Source organism: Staurois parvus, unplaced genomic scaffold, assembly GCF_062004578.1.
Source record: "Staurois parvus isolate SC_StPar_1 unplaced genomic scaffold, SC_StPar_1.0 ptg001763l, whole genome shotgun sequence".
Taxonomy (NCBI): Eukaryota; Metazoa; Chordata; class Amphibia; order Anura; family Ranidae; genus Staurois; species Staurois parvus.
In genome coordinates, this window is record NW_028319559.1 from 14,886 (window position 1) to 33,978 (window position 19,093).

General features: G+C 47.5%; 1 protein-coding gene across 1 annotated transcript; it reads right to left on the minus strand.

Moving 5' to 3' along the window:
- Positions 1-6,732: 6,732 nt before the first annotated feature.
- Positions 6,733-18,766, minus strand: LOC149434367 (uncharacterized). Its single transcript, XM_089663765.1, has 4 exons — positions 18,702-18,766; positions 14,254-14,529; positions 9,761-9,947; positions 6,733-6,899 (listed from the first exon to the last, which is right to left on the minus strand). The coding sequence occupies exons 1-4, from the start codon at positions 18,760-18,762 to the stop codon at positions 6,881-6,883; spliced, it is 543 nt and encodes a 180-aa protein (XP_089519891.1). The 5' UTR covers positions 18,763-18,766; the 3' UTR covers positions 6,733-6,880.
- Between the last annotated feature and the right edge of the window lie 327 nt (positions 18,767-19,093).

Sequence of the window (19,093 nt, forward strand, 5' to 3'; positions counted from 1 at the left end):
GACTGGGGGTCTTTTAGACCCTGCATGTCTCAATAAAGAGAATCCGTCACCTATAAATCATCACATTTGTGCCCCCTGTGTGATGAAAAAAAAATTAAGCAATAAAAAAAAAATTTTATTGCAAAAAAAAAAGTTACACCCGAGCACATAACATCTCCACCCCCTAAAAAATGTAAACACATGTACAAACGTAAACGCACACGCTGGGGGCGCCTATGCATGAAAATGTTGATTGCGATACACATGTTACATATCGCCGCACACGCCGGAGTGAAAACAATGAGTCTAGCACAAGACCTCCTCTGTAACACTAAACTGATGACCTGTAGGGGGCTTTTGAAGTGTTTCCTATAGAAAATATAGGGTACTGAACAGGGGCAGACTGACCATTCGGAAACCCGGGCACTGCCCGAGGGCCCGGGGTCAGTAGGGGGCCCCATGAGATGCCCCTGGTACCTTTTTCATAGGCTTTTTTGAGTTTGGGCAAAGACACAGGGGCCCCATGATCCCTTATTGCCCGGGGGCCCCATGAGTTGTCAGTCCGCCCCTGATAGAATACTCAATTTTTGGAGGTTAAACATAAAAGAAGATGCTGCATCGAGTAAAGAAATACTTTTACTAAATCTGAGTCAGGAGATACAAGGAAGCAGATCTGCAAAAGGAAAATCCAATTCGCTTAAAGGCTTGCGTCACTTTTGATGGAATTGTTTTTTTTCTTCTAATCCTGAGCCTCCAGGGCTTACTCTTTAGTTTCATTGACAGTGGGCGGGGCTTAGACATGGAGTCGAGGAAAGTCATGACCTTGTAACAAAGTGAAAGTAAATCAGAGAAGCACTGGTGACAGTCGCAGCAGACATTTAGTGAAGTTTAAAATGGCTGAAAATGTATAAATCCAAAAAAAAAAAGTGTGGGGGGGCCACACTGCAAGGAAGTTGGGCTTTAAGTATGAGCCTGGGGCGAATTGTGGGTGATGACCTTTATTTCCTGAAAGTAGAATATAATTGAGGTTAGGGGCGGACTGACCATTTGGAAACTCAGGCAGTGCCCAAGGGCCCAGGGTCAGTAGGGGGCCCCATGAGATGCCCCTGGTACCTTTTTCATAGGCTTTTTTGAGTTTGGACAAGGACACAGGGGCCCCATGATCCCCTATTGCCCAGGGGCCCCATGAGTTGTCAGTCCGCCCCTGGTACTGAAGTTTGTTGCCATTTCACGGGCACAACCAAATTTAAGGTTTGACGTGTCGGGTATCTACAGTATTTGCTGTTGCAACCTCGCCTTTTATATTTTACCAAAAATTTGGGTAATATATTGTGTTTGTTTGCCCTATAATTCACTTTAGTGTGTTTTTTGCTGAATAGTTGTGGTAATATCGTGTGACATAAAAATTGGAACTACCGCTATTTTATTCTCTAGGGCAGCAATGGGCAAACTACGGCCTGCGGGCCGTATACGGCCCGGCGGACCTTTTAATCCGGCCCGCGGAGCTAGTCTCCCGCTAGGCTCCTCTCACAGTCCGCCCTGAAGACCGGTGTAGCGTGAAAATCTGTCTCCTATGAGGATCTGTCCCCCTCGACGTATCTGCGCATGTGCCGGAGATCGCCGATCAGCTGCTAATGCCTGAAACTGGCACATGCGCAGATACGTCGAGGGGGACAGATCCTCATAGGAGACAGATTTTCATGCTACACCGGAAGGGCGCGGGAACACGGCGAGAGGAACGCGCGGAGCAAAGGTAAGTGAATTGACACAGGGGGGACTTGGGGACTTAATATGGGGGATGAATTAATATGGGGAATGAATTACTATAGGGGGGGTGAATTACTATAGGGGGGATGAATTACTATAGGGGGGGTGAATTACTATATGGGGGATGAATTACTATATGGGGGATGAATTACTATATGGGGGATGAATTACTATATGGGGGATGAATTACTATAGGGGGGATGAATTACTATGGGGGATGAATTACTATATGGGGGATGAATTACTATATGGGGGATGAATTACTATGGGGGATGAATTACTATATGGGGGATGAATTACTATATGGGGGATGAATTACTATATGGGGGATTAATTACTATGCTTACTATGGGGGAATATTACTATACTTACTATGGATGACACATACACATCATTCATCTACTCTTGATCCGACCCCCGGGTCCAATATATGAACCCATTGCAGCCCTCAAGTCAAAAAGTTTGCCCACCCCTGCTCTAGGGTGTCTGCTTTAAAAAAAAAATATCATAATAATCAGGGTAAAAACCACAAAGATGTACAGAGTTCTTCAATAATTCAATGTAAATCATATATATAAAAATTCTAAAAGTATAAATCATATGTGCATAAAAAGTCCTTAAAAACAATCTAGCTCAATGTGACTTTACGTGTTTCCTCAAACAGATAGGTGAGAGGCAAGGTGATGGATAAAATGCGCACTCACCAGACGCGCAATGGTAATGCGCAGTGTATGGTATACAGGGTACCCCCGGCTGATGACATCTGCTTATCCTGTGGTGATCCTGTTCCTATGCTGTGAGGGACCCTTTAGCAGACCTCCACTATACCATACACTGCGCATTACCATTGCGCGTCCGGTGAGTGCGCATTTTATCCATCACCTTGCCTCTCACCTATCTGTTTGAGGAAACACGTGAAGTCACATTGAGCTCCATTGTTTTTAAGGACTTTTTATGCACATATGATTTATACTTTTAGAATTTTTATATATATGATTTACATTGAATTATTGAAAAACTCTGTACATCTTTGTGGTTTTTAGCCCTGCACTTACCCTGATTATTATGTAATTTGGAAGGTTTTATGGTTCCTTTTTTGTATGCATAGCCACTTATTTGTATTGAGCGCTCGCTGAGTTACTTCCTCTTATATATCATATTTGCGGGGGTCGGTTTGTGTAAACTTCAGAACTAAAATTATTTTTTTAAACCTGTGTGCAAAAAACGTCTCTGGAAGCAAAAGGAAAGGCACATCCTTAGAATGTTAATTGAGAGAAAAGATTGAGTGACTGTGACTGTGTGCCTTGCTGCGGGCGTTTCTGGGAAAACGTGACCAGACCACAGCGAAAAAAAAAAGTAAATAAATTGATTAAAATAAATAAACATATACAAAAAATTCCTGTGTATAAAAATAAAATAAATTATATTATTAAACAAAAGTCTAAAAGTCCCAAATCAGTAGTGAATTATGTGCTCCAATCAGAAAAGAGTGCTCAAAAAAAAACTCTCCAACGTGCCCACACCATCCGTGGCGTCCAATCCGGCCCGCACTCACCAGATGAAATGGACTCTTAGCTGATATGGCTTAAGAGTCAAACAGGTTTAAAGGTGGGGTATACCGGGCAGGGGCGGACTGACCATTTGGAGGGCCCGGGGTCAGTAGGGGGCCCCATGAGATGCCCCCGGTACCTTTTTCATAGGCTTTTTTGAGTTTGGGCAAGGATACAGGGGCCCCATGAACCCCTATTGCCCGGGGCCCCATGAGTTGTCAGTCCGCTCCTGATACCGGGCGATTCCGGGAAAAGACCTAAGGGACCTTTAAAACCACTGGCTCCTATGAGGTTACCTCTACATTCATGAAATCCCTTCTTCAGCTCTGTGTATACAAAGGAGCATGGGGGGGCTCTTGTCCATAATGGGCGTGGTACTGACACCCCCCAGAAGATCCATATTGGCTCACAATTGATATGACCCATAAATATTTAGACAGAATAAAGGTGAATAAAGCTCCTGGACCGGATGGCATACACCCACGGGGCCTTAAAGAATTCAGCTCTGTCATTTCAAAGTCATTGTTTCTCATTTTTAGGGACCCTGTAATGACTGGCATAGTACCACTGGATTGGTGTAAGGCCAATGTGGGGCCAATGTTTAAAAAGGGGCCAAAATCTTTACCGAGTAATTATAGACCTGTTAGTGTAACTTCTATAGTTGGGAAGATACTGGAGAGTTTAATAAAAGACCACATAGGGGAGTTCTTGCTGGAAACAAATATTTTAAGCAACAGACAGAATGGATTCATGAAAGACAGAAGTTGTCAGACAAATCTGATTTCTTTTTATGAGGAGGTGAGCAAAACCTTGGACAGAGGGGTGGCTGTGACCGTGGTATACTTGGACAGAGGGGTGGCGGTGGATGTGGTATACTTGGGCAGAGCGGTGGCTGTGGACGTTGTATACTTGGACAGAGTGGTAGCGGTGGACATGGCATTCTTGGACAGAGGGGTGGTGGTGGATGTGGTATACTTGGACAGAGAGGTGGTGGTGGACGTGGTATACTTGGACAGAGGGGTGGAGGTGGATGTGGTATACATGGATAGGGGGTGGAGGTGGTCGTGGTATACTTGGACAGAGAGGTGGTGGTGGACGTGGTATACTTGGACAGAGGGGTGGAGGTGGATGTGGTATACATGGATAGGGGGTGGAGGTGGTCGTGGTATACTTGGACAGAGAGGTGGTGGTGGATGTGGTATACTTGGACAGAGGGGTGGCGGTGGACGTGGTATACTTGGACAGAGGGGTGGACGTGGTATACTTGGACAGAAAGGTGGCGGTGGATGTGGTATACTTGGACAGAGAGGTGGCGGTGGATGTGGTATACTTGAACAGAGAGGTGGCGGTGGACGTGGTATACATGGATAGGGGGTGGAGGTGATCGTGGTATACTTGGACAGAGAGTTGGTGGTGGTCGTGGTATACTTGGACAGAGGGGTCGCGGTGGATGTGGTATACTTGGACAGGGGGTGGCGGTGAGCGTGGTATACTTGGACAGAGAGGTGGCGGTAGACGTGGTATACTTGGACAGAGAGGTGGCGGTGGACGTGGTATACTTGGACAGAGAGGTGGCGGTAGACGTGGTATACTTGGACAGAGAGGTGGCGGTAGACGTGGTATACTTGGACAGAGGGGTGGCGGTGGACGTGGTATACTTGGAGTTTGCAAAAGCATTTGAAACAGGTCCCCACACACGGCTAATGTGTAAAATGAAGTCTACAGGCTTGGAAAAATCTGTATGTAAATAGATAGAAAAATGGATAAAAGATTGCATTCAGAGAGTAGTGGTTAATGATTCATACTCTGAATGGTCTCGGGGTGTCAGTGGGGTACCCCAAGGATCAGTGTTATTAGTGGGGTACCCCAAGGTTTAGTGTTATTAGTTGGGTACCCAAAGGTTCAGTGTTGGGCCCCTTACTTTTTAATATATTTATAAACAATATCGGGTCTGAGATTATAAATCCCATTTCAGTCTTTGCAGATGACACCAAGCTGTGCCGGGGAATAACGTCCTTACAGGATGTCTCCAACTTACAAGCCGACCTCAATGCTCTGTGTAATTGGGGGACTATGGGGCCAATGAGGGCTAATGGTGATAAATGTAAGGTTCTGCACTTGGGGGCTAAGAATATGCATCATACATACTAGGGGGGTACAACTGAGGGGTCAATGGTGGAGAAGGATCTGGGGGGGGTCAATGGTGGAGAAGGATCTGGGGGGTCAATGGTGGAGAAGGATCTGGGGGGGTCAATGGTGGAGAAGGATCTGGGGGTCTTGTAGATCACAAGCTTAATAATGGCAGCAATGCCAAGCTGCGGGTTCTAAAGTGATCAAAATCCTCTCTTGTATTAGGAGAGGTATAGACTCCAGAGAGAGAGATATCATCCCCCCCCCGGTACAAATCAAGGGGGGATATGCAGGTGGATCCTACGGATCCTACAGTGGATCTAGGATCCACTGGATCCAGAGGATTATAAAGTTTTGGTTTTTTTTAATGGTTGAACTGGATGGACTTTTGTCTTTTTTTCAGCCAGACTATGTAACTATATATCCTTCCCCAGAGTGCTCCTCAACTGGCTGGGCGATGGAGACATCTTGTGACCAAATGAGGGAATTACACTATATTTCCAAAAGTATTGTCCCTGCCCTCCAAATCACTGGATTCAGGTGTTGCAATCACGTCCATGGCCACAGGCAGGGCTGCTGTTAGAAGCCATGGGGCCGCATACAGCCCCCCTTAAAAAAAACCCACAATGTGAATTTCAGACCCCTCCATGATTTCTAAGTGGGAGGACTTGCAAAATCGCAGGGGGTTCAAACGCTTCTGTTCCTCACTGTAGATATTTTTATCTATTTCACTAATAAAGCACCCGAAGATAATGCGCCCGTTTCTGTTTTTGCTGTTGTAGGATTGGATTTCCCCAATTCGAGGAAGGCTGCACCGCCTACCCTTTCACGTTGGGTTGTTTGACTTTGGCTCAGGGGTGGACTGACTACTCATGGGGCCCCCGGGCAATAGGGGATCATGGGGCCCCTGTGTCCTTGCCCAAACTCAAAAAAGCCTATGAAAAAGGTACCAGGGGCATCTCATGGGGCCCCCTACTGACCCCGGGCCCTCGGGCAGTGCCCGAGTTTCCAAATGGTCAGTCCGCCCCTGCTGTGGCTTCTCTTTGCAGTATAAGACGGGGGCCTCAACCATTTCAGCGCAAAAGTCTCAAGTCTTCATTCCATTTTTTTTTTTTATACAGCTGATCACATGGTAAAGGGCTGCTGTGATTGGCTGATCACTGAGATCTGTGATCAGCTGTGTCCATAGGAAAGGGCTGCCAGGAAGGGGGCGGGTGGCGTGAAGGGGTTAAACAGGCTCTACTACAACATGGTTTTGCTGCCTGTAATGCGATCGACATAAAGATACAAAACGCATTAAAAGAAATAAGATGAAAAGTGTTTTTTATTTGTAATTTGTATTCCTGTCACTTTTTACATGTTTGGTTTTTTGGGAGGCGGCTCTCCTGATAGTCCCCTCGTTTCCTGGCCGTTCCTCCTCTTGGGGTTTGGGGATCGAGACATTGTGGAGGACGTCAAGCTCTGCGGCTTTGCCTGTTGATAAGTAAGATATACAGAGTCAGACAACGGGAAACCCGATCCCATCAGTCGTGCAGATCATCCACCGGACACTGAAATAGGACATTATCATTATATCTGCTCCCCCCGGACCCTGCATTCACTATATCCGCTCTCCCCGGACCCTGCATTCACTATATCCGCTCTCCCCGGACCCCGCATCCACTATATCCGCTCTCCCCGGACCCTGCATTCACTATATCCGCTCTCCCCGGACCCCGCATTCACTATATCCGCTCTCCCCGGACCCTGCATTCACTATATCCGCTCTCCCCGGACCCCGCATTCACTATATCCGCTCTCCCCAGACCCCGCATTCACTATATCCGCTCTCCCCGGACCCCGCATTCACTATATCCGCTCTCCCCAGACCCCGCATTCACTATATCCGCTCTCCCCGGACCCTGCATTCACTATATCCGCTCTCCCCGGACCCCGCATTCACTATATCTGCTCTCCCCGGACCCTGCATTCACTATATCCGCTCTCCCCGGACCCCGCATTCACTATATCCGGTCCCCCCGGACCCCGCATTCACTATATCCGCTCTCCCCGGACCCCGCATTCACTATATCCGCTCTCCCCGGACCCCGCATTCACTGTATCCGCTCTCCCCGGACCCCGCATTCACTGTATCCGCTCTCCCCGGACCCCGCATTCACTATATCCGCTCTCCCCGGACCCCGCATTCACTATATCCGCTCTCCCCGGACCCCGCATTCACTATATCCGCTCTCCCCGGACCCCGCATTCACTATATCCGCTCTCCCCGGACCCCGCATTCACTATATCCGCTCTCCCCGGACCCCGCATTCACTATATCCGCTCTCCCCGGACCCCGCATTCACTATATCCGCTCTCCCCGGACCCCGCATTCACTATATCCGCTCTCCCCAGACCCTGCATTCACTATATCCGCTCTCCCCGGACCCCGCATTTACTATATCCCCTCTCCCCGGACCCTGCATTCACTGTATCCGGTCTCCCCAGACCCTGCATTCACTATATCCACTCTCCCCGGACCCCGCATTCACTATATCCGCTCTCCCCGGACCCCGCATTCACTATATCCACTCTCCCCGGACCCTGCATTCACTATATCCGCTCTCCCCAGACCCTGCATTCACTATATCCGCTCTCCCCGGACCCCGCATTCACTATATCCGCTCTCCCCGGACCCCGCATTCACTATATCCGCTCTCCCCGGACCCTGCATTCACTATATCTGGTCTCCCCGGACCCTGCATTCACTATATCCCCCCCAGGTTGAATGTAATTCTTCATACAGAACAAAGCGATTGAAAAAATACCACATTATGGCCACTGAATAAAACTGCTGACCCAATGAAATAGATACGTCTGTCCTATGAGCAGAAGCTCCCTCTACTGGCCATAACGATGTATTCTCCTAAACAACCTTTTTTTATGAATGAACAACATTCAACCTGGAGAGAAAATATCCCAATGACATTGGATTTTGCCCTGATTCACACAAAGTGAATGAAGTTTCACAGAACGACTAGCGACACCATTTAAAAAAAAATATTGACATCCCTAAGTGTGGAAAGAGCTTATCTACTCCAAACCACAAGAATAAAAAAAAAGTTGCATAATAATTCACCCAGTGAATGTTTTTCTGTGTGAATGTGGGCAAAATTGAATGTTATCGGACTGTTTTCTCTCCAGGTTGAATGTTATTCATTCCTAAAAAGAGGTTCATTTAGGAGAATACATTATTATGGCCAGCAGAGGGAGCTTCTGCTCATAGGATTCATTCATTAGTCACCGGTCACACTGCTGCGAATTAAAATAGCTTGATTTGTGTGCAATTTCAAGGGCGATTTCTGAAGGCTTTTTCGCTACTTGTGAAGATGTTCAACGATTTCTTGCGATTTGCAGTGCGAGTTCTATTGTATTCTATGTATGTAAGTTGCAGGATTTCAAAGTCGGATCGGTGTGACCGGGGGTGTTTCCAGTGAAGTCGTAGGTTTTCAAAGTCGGATCGGTGTGACCGGGGGTGTTTCCAGTGAAGTCGCAGGATTTCAAAGTCGGATCGGTGTGACCCGGGGTGTTTCCAGTGAAGTCGCAGGATTTCAAAGTCGGATCAGTGTCACCCAGAGTATTTCCAGTGAAGTCGCAGGATTTCAGAGTCGGATCAGTGTGACCGGGGGTGTTTCCGGTGAAGTCGCAGGATTTCAAAGTCGGATCGGTGTGACCCGGGGTGTTTCCAGTGAAGTTGCGCGATTTAAAGTCGAATCGGTATGACCGGGGGTGTTTCCAGTGAAGTCGCAGGCAGGGGCGGACTGACAACTCATGGGGCCCCCTACTGACCCCGGGCCCTCGGGCAGTGCCTGAGTTTCCAAATGGTCAGTCCGCCCCTGGTCGCAGGATTTCAAAGTCGGATCGGTGTGACCCGGGGTGTTTCCAGTGAAGTCGCAGAATTTCAAAGTCGGATCGGTGTGACCGCCATTAGATGCGATTTCAGGTGTGATTTCAATTCCCAAACCGCACCTAAAATCGCCCTGGTATGACCAGCACTAAAAAAAAAAATAATAATATTTTGGGAAATGACTGCACTATGGCCACTAGATGGAGCCGATGATCACATGAAATAAATATTTCTTATGATGATCAGCTCCATCTAGTGGCCATAGTGCTGTATTTTCCCAAACCACTCTTTTTTTTTTTTTTTTCCATGAATGAATATTTATCCTGGAGAGAGAATAGCCGAATAACATTGGATTTTGCCCGCATTCACACATGACGAAGCGCTCTACTATTTATTTATTATAAAGAAGCCCCTATTTGGTGTTGTTGGTGTTTTTTTTTTAGCTTACCTCTTGTAAACTGCAAACATGAAAACCAAAAAAAATGCTCCAGCCAAAATCAAAAACCAGTGATGATGACGTGTGGCTGTGGGTGGGACTTCTGGCTGTGGAGTAGTTCCATCTGCGAGAGGGGGTGTGGCCTGAGGAGCCTCCGTGGTCAGGTGTTTCCGGACCCAGTCCAGAACTTTGGAATCTCCTAGAACATAAAATGTTGTCACACAAAATTCACAGTGTTCCTGAACCCCCAACAGTACAATCAGTCTGTAAAGGCAGTAAAGCATGCTTGTTATACTCACTGTGGAACCTAAGGGGTTAATCCTCCGCATTGTGTAAAAAGGCTGTTTGATCCCGACTTCTCTGATCCTCCCCTTCTTTCAGTGTCTGCTAAATATCTCCTGATAGAACAGAGGCTCTGGGGCAAGCTGCACATGCTCAGTCTGGTGTGTATTGCTTTTTTTTTTCTTGGGAGAGTGCATATGATTAGCACAGGGCCTATCAGCACTGTCCAGACAGAGGGTCAGGGGTTCTGCATCCTCCTAGAGCAAAATGAAAACTCCTTCTACAAGCTTTAACCAGTGTTTGTTAAAATAATTGCATTTCCATGTTGGGTGTACTGTGGGAGACCGGATATAGTGAATGCGGGGTCCGGGGAGACCAGATATAGTGAATGCAGGGTCTGGGGAGACCAGATATAGTGAATGCAGGGTCTGGGGAGACCGGATATAGTGAATGCAGGGTGTGGGGAGAGCGGATATAGTGAATGCAGGGTCCGGGGAGACCGGATATAGTGAATGCAGGGTCCGGGGAGACCGGATATAGTGAATGCAGGATCTGGGGAGAGCGGATACAGTGAATGCGGGGTCCGGGGAGAGCGGATATAGTGAATGCAGGGTCTGGGGAGAGCGGATATAGCGAATGCGGGGTCCGGGGAGAGCGGATATAGTGAATGCGGGGTCCGGGGAGAGCGGATATAGCGAATGCGGGGTCCGGGGAGAGCGGATATAGTGAATGCGGGGTCCGGGGAGAGCGGATGTAGTGAATGCGGGGTCCAGGGAGAGCGGATATAGTGAATGCGGGGTCCGGGGAGAGCGGATGTAGTGAATGCGGGGTCCGGGGAGAGCGGATATAGTGAATGCAGGGTCCGGGGAGAGCGGATGTAGTGAATGCGGGGTCCGGGGAGAGCGGATATAGTGAATGCAGGGTCCGGGGAGAGCGGATATAGTGAATGCGGGGTCTGGGGAGAGCGGATATAGTGAATGCGGGGTCCGGGGAGAGCGGATGTAGTGAATGCAGGGTCTGGGGAGAGCGGATATAGTGAATGCAGGGTCTGGGGAGAGCGGATATAGTGAATGCGGGGTCCGGGGAGAGCGGATATAGTGAATGCGGGGTCTGGGGAGAGCGGATATAGTGAATGCGGGGTCTGGGGAGAGCGGATATAGTGAATGCAGGGTCCGGGGAGAGCGGATATAGTGAATGCAGGGTCCGGGGAGACCAGATATAGTGAATGCGGGGTCCGGGGAAAGCGGATATAGTGAATGCGGGGTCCGGGGAGAGCGGATATAGTGAATGCGGGGTCCGGGGAGAGCGTTCCAGATGCATTCTGAAAGCGCATTTTTGACACATTTTTGGCACATTCTAGTGTGTTTTTGATGCATTCCAGTTTATTTTTTCTTCTCTTTTTTTCTTCAATTTAAATAGGGATATGTGCGTTCTGGTGCATTTTGGTGCGTTTTACCGCGTTCCAGTACAGTTCTGTGCAGGAAAAATGCCGCCTGTTCTACTTTTTTCTGCACCCAGAATGCAGTGGAACTGCAAGCACTGATGTGAACTATGACACTGACAACCATATCACCGACTTTCTGTGCGTTTTGAATGCAGAAAAAAGCAACCAAAACCAATGTAGTGTAAACTGGCCCTAAGGGCCGGTTCACGCTATAGAAACACAGTCCAAATGCGTTACGAATGCGTTTTTGCATGCGTATTTTTGGTGTGTTCTGTTTTATTTTTAATGCATTTTTTTACGCATTCCGGTGTGTTTTTGATGCGTTCCAGTTTATTTTTTCCTCTCTTTTTCTTCAATTTAAATAGTGTGGTTGTGGTGCGTTTTGGTGCGTTCCAGTGCATTTTTGATGCATTTTGGTGGAGGGGGGATTATGGTGTGGGATTGTTTTTCAGGGGGTGGGCTTGGCCCCCTAGTTCCAGTAAAGGGAACTCTTAAAGCAACATTTTGGACAATTTCATGCTCCCAACTCTGTGGGAGGAGTTTGGGGATGGCCCCTTCCTGTTCCAACATGACTGCCCACCAGTGCACAAAGCAAGGTCCATAAAGACAGGGAGGAGCCAGTTTGGGGTGGAGGAACTTGACTGTCCTGCACAGAGTCCTGACCTCAACCCCATAGAACACCTTTGGGATGAATTAGAGCGGAGACTGTGAGCCAGGCCTCCTCCCCCGACATCAGTGCCTGACCTGATAAATGTGCTTCTGGAAGAATGGTCCAACCTTCCCATAGACACCCTCCTAAACCTTGTGGACGGCCTTCCCAGAAGAGGTGAAGCTGTTATAGCTGCAAAGGGCGGGGCCAACTCAATATTGAACCCTACGGACTAAGACTGGGGGGCCATTACAGTTCATGTGCGCGGAAAGGCCGGCTGACCAATACTCGGGGCAATATAGTGTAGTTTGACTAGTTTAATGTGGTGGAAACTCTAGTGGATTTGCAAGAAATTTTAGATCTACAGCATACCAAGATAAGTTGAGTACATTGTGGGCTCACTACCCTGCGGTAACAGTTTGGTGAAGACCCTTTTCTGTTCCAGCATGGCTGTGACCCTATGTACAAAGACAACTCCATAGAGACTTGGTTTGACCAGTTTGGGGTGGAGGAACTGGAGTGCCCAGACCTCAGTCCTACTGAACACCGTTGGAATGAGCTGGAAGGCTGAATGTGATCCAGGTCTTGTCCTCATAAAGACATGGTTTGACCAGTGTGGGGTGGAGGAACTGGAGTGCCGAGACATCAACCCTACTGAACACATTTGGAAAGAGCTGGAAGGCTGATTGTGAACCAGGTCTTGTCCTCCATAAAGACATGGATTGACCCGTTTGGGATGGAGGAACTGGAGTGCTCAGACCTCAACCCTACTGAACACCTTTGGAATGAGTTGGAGGGATGATTGGGAACCAGGCCTTGTCCTCCATAAAGACATGGTTTGACCAGTGTAGGGTGGAGGAACTGGAGTGCCCAGACCTCAACCCTACTGAACACCTTTGGAATGAGCTGGAGGGATGATTGGGAACCAGGCCTTGTCCTCCATAAAGACATGGTTTGACCAGTTTGATTTGGAGGAACTGGAGTGCCCAGACCTCAACCCTACTGAACACCTTTGGAATGAGCTGGAGGGATGATCGGGAACCAGGCCTTGTCCTCCATAAATACATGGTTTGACCAGTTTGGGGTGGAGGACTGGAGTGCCCAGACCTCAATCCTACTGAGCACCTTTGGAATGAGCTGGAAGGCTGATTGGGAACCAGGTCTTGTCCTCCATAAAGACATGGTTTGACCAGTGTGGGGTGGAGGAACTGGAGTGCCGAGACATCAACCCTACTGAACACATTTGGAATGAGCTGGAAGGCTGATTGTGAACCACCAGGTCTTGTCCTCCATAAAGACATGGATTGACCCGTTTGGGATGGAGGAACTGGAGTGCTCAGACCTCAACCCTACTGAATACCTTTGCAATGAGCTGGAGGGATGATTGGGAACCAGGCCTTGTCCTCCATAAAGACATGGTTTGACCAGTTTGGTTTGGAGGAACTGGTGTGCCCAGACCTCAACCCTACTGAACACCTTTGGAATGAGCTGGAAGGCTGATTGTGAACCAGGTCTTGTCCTCCATAAAGACATGGTTTGACCAGTTTGGTTTGGAGGAACTGGAGTGCCCAGACCTCAACCCTACTAAACTCCTTTGGAATGAGCTGGAAGGCTGATTGTGAACCAGGTCTTGTCCTCCATAAAGACATGGTTTGACCAGTTTGGGGTGGAGGAACTGGAGTGCCCAGACCTTAACCCTACTGAACACCTTTTGAATGAGCTGGAAGGCTGATTGTGAACCAGGTCTTGTCCTCCATAAAGACATGGTTTGACCAGTGTAGGGTGGAGGAACTGGAGTGCCCAGACCTCAATCCTACTAAACACCTTTGGAATGAGCTGGAAGGCTGATTATGAACCAGGTCTTGTCCTCCATAAAGACATGGTTTGACCAGTGTAGGGTGGAGGAACTGGAGTGCCCAGACCTCAACCCTACTAAACACCTTTAGAATGAGCTGGAAGGCTGATTATGAACCAGGTCTTGTCCTCCAACATCAGCACCTGACCTCATGCACGGGTCAAATTCCCACAGACACCTTTATGGAAAGCTGGAAGCTGAAGGCTCTTGTAGCTGCAAAGGAGGGGGAGGGGAGGGCACAACACCCATATTAATACAAAATGCCATCACTATACCTTCATATATTGCAGGTTGGTTTGTCCAGTTCCCGTTCTCCAAGAAGAATTGTGTGTCCTTCAATTCAGTGAGTAGGACCAGGTGGGTTTCGTTGAAGATGTAAACCTTTGATTCATTGTCAGTGCACGTTGTAGGCTCCCTGCTGTAGTTCGTTGGTGCAATATCGCAGAAATCCTCCAAATCCTTCTTGACGGTTATCTGAACGTTGTAGAAGCTTTCGTTGGTGGTAAACCTGTACACTGACCATGGTTGTGGCACGTTGGTCACTGGAGAGGCTGAAAATAAAATTGTGTAAATTATAGCTCAGAAGTCTGAGAAGAAGAACACTCTGAAGTAACTGAAACACGATTCCATTGACACTCAGCAACTGTTACATTGTTACTCCGTAAGGAATGTCGAATGCCGGTCCTAATATAGGTCTGCGAGGCCACGGATTTCTCTGAGTCTTCTCTGTTTCAAGCACTCCTTCATGCATTGACATACCTTCTTTAGACCTTGGTCCATCCGGCCAGTATTGTCACCTGCTGAATAAGCACTCTCCACAGACAGCTTAACTCCAATAAGATATGGCAGTTTCATCCAAAAGTAGTTTTACTTGTTAAAATGCAGAACATGGATGTTCACCAGTCGAATCATAGTGTGTCCCAACTATAGCCCTCCAGCTGTTGAAGTACTACAAGTCCCATCATTCATCTGCCTCTGGGTGTCTTACCTGTGGTTGTCAAAGTCTTGCAAGGCCTCATGGGACTTGCAGTTCCTCAACACCTGGAGGGCCATAGTTTGGACACCCCTGGTGTAAATGATCAGGTCTTTTGACTACCATGAAGGCTGGAAACTAACGGAGGGAACGTGAGGAAGAAGAGAGGAGGTCTAGGTAAGGACTAATGGCTAGTTCACATTAGATGCAGTCGAGTGCACTTTTTTTTCTGCATCAAAAATGCATGCACGGTGTTTTCCATGTATTCCATTGGCCCTAGTTCACACCAGTGCAGTCACTTCCAGTGCGTTCCGGTGGCAGGAAAAAAAGTAGAACATGCTGCATTTTTTCTGCACAGAACTGCATTGGAACATAGCAAACTGCATCAAAACTGCACCGAAACGGAGTGTGGTGTGAACTGTAAGCAAAAACGTACCTGGAATGGGCGTGGAGTGCGTTTTTGTGATGTGAACTGGCACTATACCAACTAACCCATACGTGCGGGTAAACTGGAATGTACCATTTTACAGACATTACATTACAAGTTGCAGTTACACTGAATCTCCGCTAGATGGCAGTTCAAAGGTCCATGGCTGCATTACATGGTTATGAAGGCTGAAGGTGTTTTAGCTTCATGGATTCTATGCATGAAGGTAACAAAAACCTTCTCTGTGCAGCATCCCCCCCAGCCTAATACTCACCTAAGACCCTTCTCGATCGAGCCATGTGCACTAGAGTCTTGGCTATCCTGGGACTCCCTCTCCTAATTGGCTGAAACAGCAACAGGAACCATTGGCTCCTGCTGCTGTCAATCACAGCCGGTGAGCCAATGAGAAGATAGAGGGGGCAGGGACGAGCCGCAGTGACTGGACTGGAGCAGGTGCCCCTATAGCAAGCTGCTTGCTGTGGGGGGCACCTGACAGGAGGGAGGACAGGAGCACCGCTGGGGGACCCGAGAAGACAAGGATCCGGGCTGCTCTATCATAATGCTGCGCCATCACCCCTTATATAACATCATTCACTTCTGGCTCCAGTTCTTGTGAATCGGCTCCTCCCATTTACCGGTGGGCGGACCTGATATCTAGGGGTGTGCTCTAAATGTTGAGTATTTTAGAGCACAGCTTTATGAATAGGGTCTGAGGAAGAGGGGATTGCCCCTCGAAACACGTCAGAACTTTCAAGCATCCTCTTGCTTTGTGGGACTTGTGCACCATTTCAGACCATGGGCTGTTGTTGGCCATGATACGCCTGTGTACATTTGTTGTTTGTGAATGTATTCCACAAGCAGGAGGATTCTTGAAAGTGGCTGACGTGTTTCGAGGAGCAATCCCCTCTTCCTCAGAGCCTATTCGTAATGCTGCGCAATCACCCCTTATATAACATCATTTGACTCTGGCCGCAGTTCTTGTGAATGGGCTCCTCCCATTTACCGGTGGGCGGACCTGATATCTAGGGGATGTGCTCTACATGTTGAGTATTATAGGCTCTGAGGAAGAGGGGATCTCCCCTCGAAACGCGTCAGCACTTTCAAGCATCCTCTTGCTTTGTGGGACTCGTGCACCATTTCAGACCATGGGCTGTTGTTGGCCATCATACGCCTGTGTACATTGTTGTTTGTGAGTATATTCCACAAGCAAGAGGATGCTTGAAAGTGGCTGACGCGTTTCAAGGGGCGGGCCCCTCTTCCTCAGAGCCTATTCATAATGCTGCGCATTCACCCCTTATATAACATCATTTGACTCTGGCCGCAGTTCTTGTGAATGGGCTCCTCCCATTTACCGGTGGGCGGACCTGATATCTAGGGGGTGTGCTCTAAATGTTGAGTATTTTAGAGCACAGCGTTATGAATAGGCTCTGAGGAAGAGGGGAAGAGAGTGTATTTTCTATGACCATCCACACCGCCTAGTGGCCATAATGAAGTATTTACCTGATTGTGATAGTTTAGGAAAATACAGTATTATGACCACTAGATGGCGCTGATGAACATAGGAAAAACCTATATTAGACACATTACGGCTTTATAAATGACAGCTATTTGGTTCGGTTCGGAATTTGGTATTAATAGACCCCTTTGTGTAGTAGTAAAAAAAAGAACCTACAAAGTCCTTCAAGGTGTATGTAAACCCTAAAAATGAACATTTTGGCCCCTTTTGGTCTGTTATTATACCTTTTGAAGGTATTTCATAATAACTCATTGAAAAAAACCACATGTTGATCCTGCCAAAAAAAAAAAAAATACCTGGGTTTAATAATTCTGTAACAAACAAGTCACAATGTAACCAGACATCTCTACAGAGGTCTACAGAACAACTTCCTCGTATGAGCAGACGAGGAAGTGTTTTGTAGTCCTAACGTGTTTCATGTCCTAGGGTGACAACGTTTTTGTTAGATACAGTATAATGAGTGAACGTTGTCACCCTAGGACAGGAAGTGTGTTACTGGCAGGATCACCAAGTCAAAGTAAAGGAAAAAAGGCTTGACAGAAGAAAACGAATGCAGCCGCCGCATCTAAGGACTGCTACGCTCAAGTATAGGCAGTTGCGTCCCGAGGTAGGTGCAGGGGGTGCGGCCCGCACCGGGTGACATCAGACCCACTCCACAAAAAGGTAAGTTGTAAAGCAAGCCGACGATCCCTGCAAGATGGATCCGATCGTCAGCTTTCTTTACAACTTACCTTTTCGTGGAGCGGGTTCGGTGTCACCCCGTATAGGTTGCATGCCGATGATCCCCGCAGGATGGATCGGATCTGTGGATTGGAGAGCATAATGGACCAGACTCCGACCCATTATGCTCAATCCGCAGATCCGAACCATCCTGCGGGGATCCTGCGCCGGCTTGCTTTACAACTTACCTTTTCATGGAGCGGGATCGGTGTTACCCCGTATAGGTTGCATGCCGACGATCCCTGCAGGATGGATCGGATCTGCAGATTGGGGAGGTTAATGGATAGCAAATAGATCCCTCTGCAGCCAACAATAATAGACCCCTCCCTCAGGAGTAGATCCCTTCCAGAAAACAAATGACCCCCCAGCAACAATAGACCACCATGCAAATATTGATCCTCTCCAGTGACAATAGTGACAATCGTCCCCCAGCAACAATAGATCCCGAGCAGCAACAACAGATATCTCAGCAGCCAGCATCAATAGACCATCTAGCAACCAGCAACAATTTGCCCCTCCCTCAGTAGTAGATCTCTTCCAGCAACAATTGAACCCCCCAGCAACAATAAAGCCTCCATGCAAAAATAGATCCTCTACAGTGACAATAGTGACAATCGTCCCCCAGCTGCCAGCATCAATAGACTTTCCAGTACACCCCAGCTGAACAAAACCCTGCCTCTATGTGAACAGTGTCTCAATCCAGAGCACCGACATTTCCGTCTGCTGCTTACTTCCTCTGCTATCAGCTTGAGTCACTTCTGAAAAGTTTTCCTGACACCAAGAGAAAAATGGTGACCGGGGAGGGAGCTCCAGCACATAACCTGTGATTGACAGCCTCAGCTCTGTTCCTGTGTGCTGCATGTAGGGGGTGTGTCCCTTCCCTCCAATCAGCTCTCACTGAGCTCTGCAGAGTGTATCTTCAGTTTCCATTGGTTTTGATCTACTAAGGGCAAATAGGCTGTTCCCTTAGCTTAGTGAACGAGGCAAAGGTCTGCTGACTTCCATCATCCAATCACAAAAATACTATATCTTTTCAATAGCTGCATGGACATGTAATACAAATATCTCTCATTATAAATCTACTCACCTTGTGCGCCAGCAGGGAGGATGGAAAACCAAAGGAGCAGCAAACTGATAGAAAATGTCATCGATGTACCTGCCCACCAATGGATAAAATCAATACAAATTACACAACCTGATAATATAATGTATGTAGTACACTGTTTCCCCTATATATAATATCCTCAAATTTATCAAAATTTGATGCGGCATTAATATTTTTTTTAGAATTTTTTTCTTTTTTCGACTGCAACATGGTAGACTCATTAAAATTAAACATTTGTGTAAATGCATTTTATACCCATACAGATAAATTAGGTGTAAACTCTAATCCAATACCATTTAGTTGGCTAAAACATTGTGCATTATGAAAAATTGCTTTTTTGTTTGTTTATTTAAATAGATTTGTTGCCCCTTGTT

What these genes read in the sequence shown, in the direction of transcription:
- LOC149434367 (XM_089663765.1), bottom strand. Translation starts at nt 18,762, where the DNA reads ATGACATTTTCTATCAGTTTGCTGCTCCTTTGGTTTTCCATCCTCCCT. An exon ending in CCTCCCTGCTGGCGCACAAG is followed by an intron (nt 14,530 to 18,701) that starts GTGAGTAGATTT and finishes TTTTATTTTCAG; the next exon opens with CCTCTCCAGTGACCAACGTG. An exon ending in CCAACCTGCAATATATGAAG is followed by an intron (nt 9,948 to 14,253) that starts GTATAGTGATGG and finishes TTTATGTTCTAG; the next exon opens with GAGATTCCAAAGTTCTGGAC.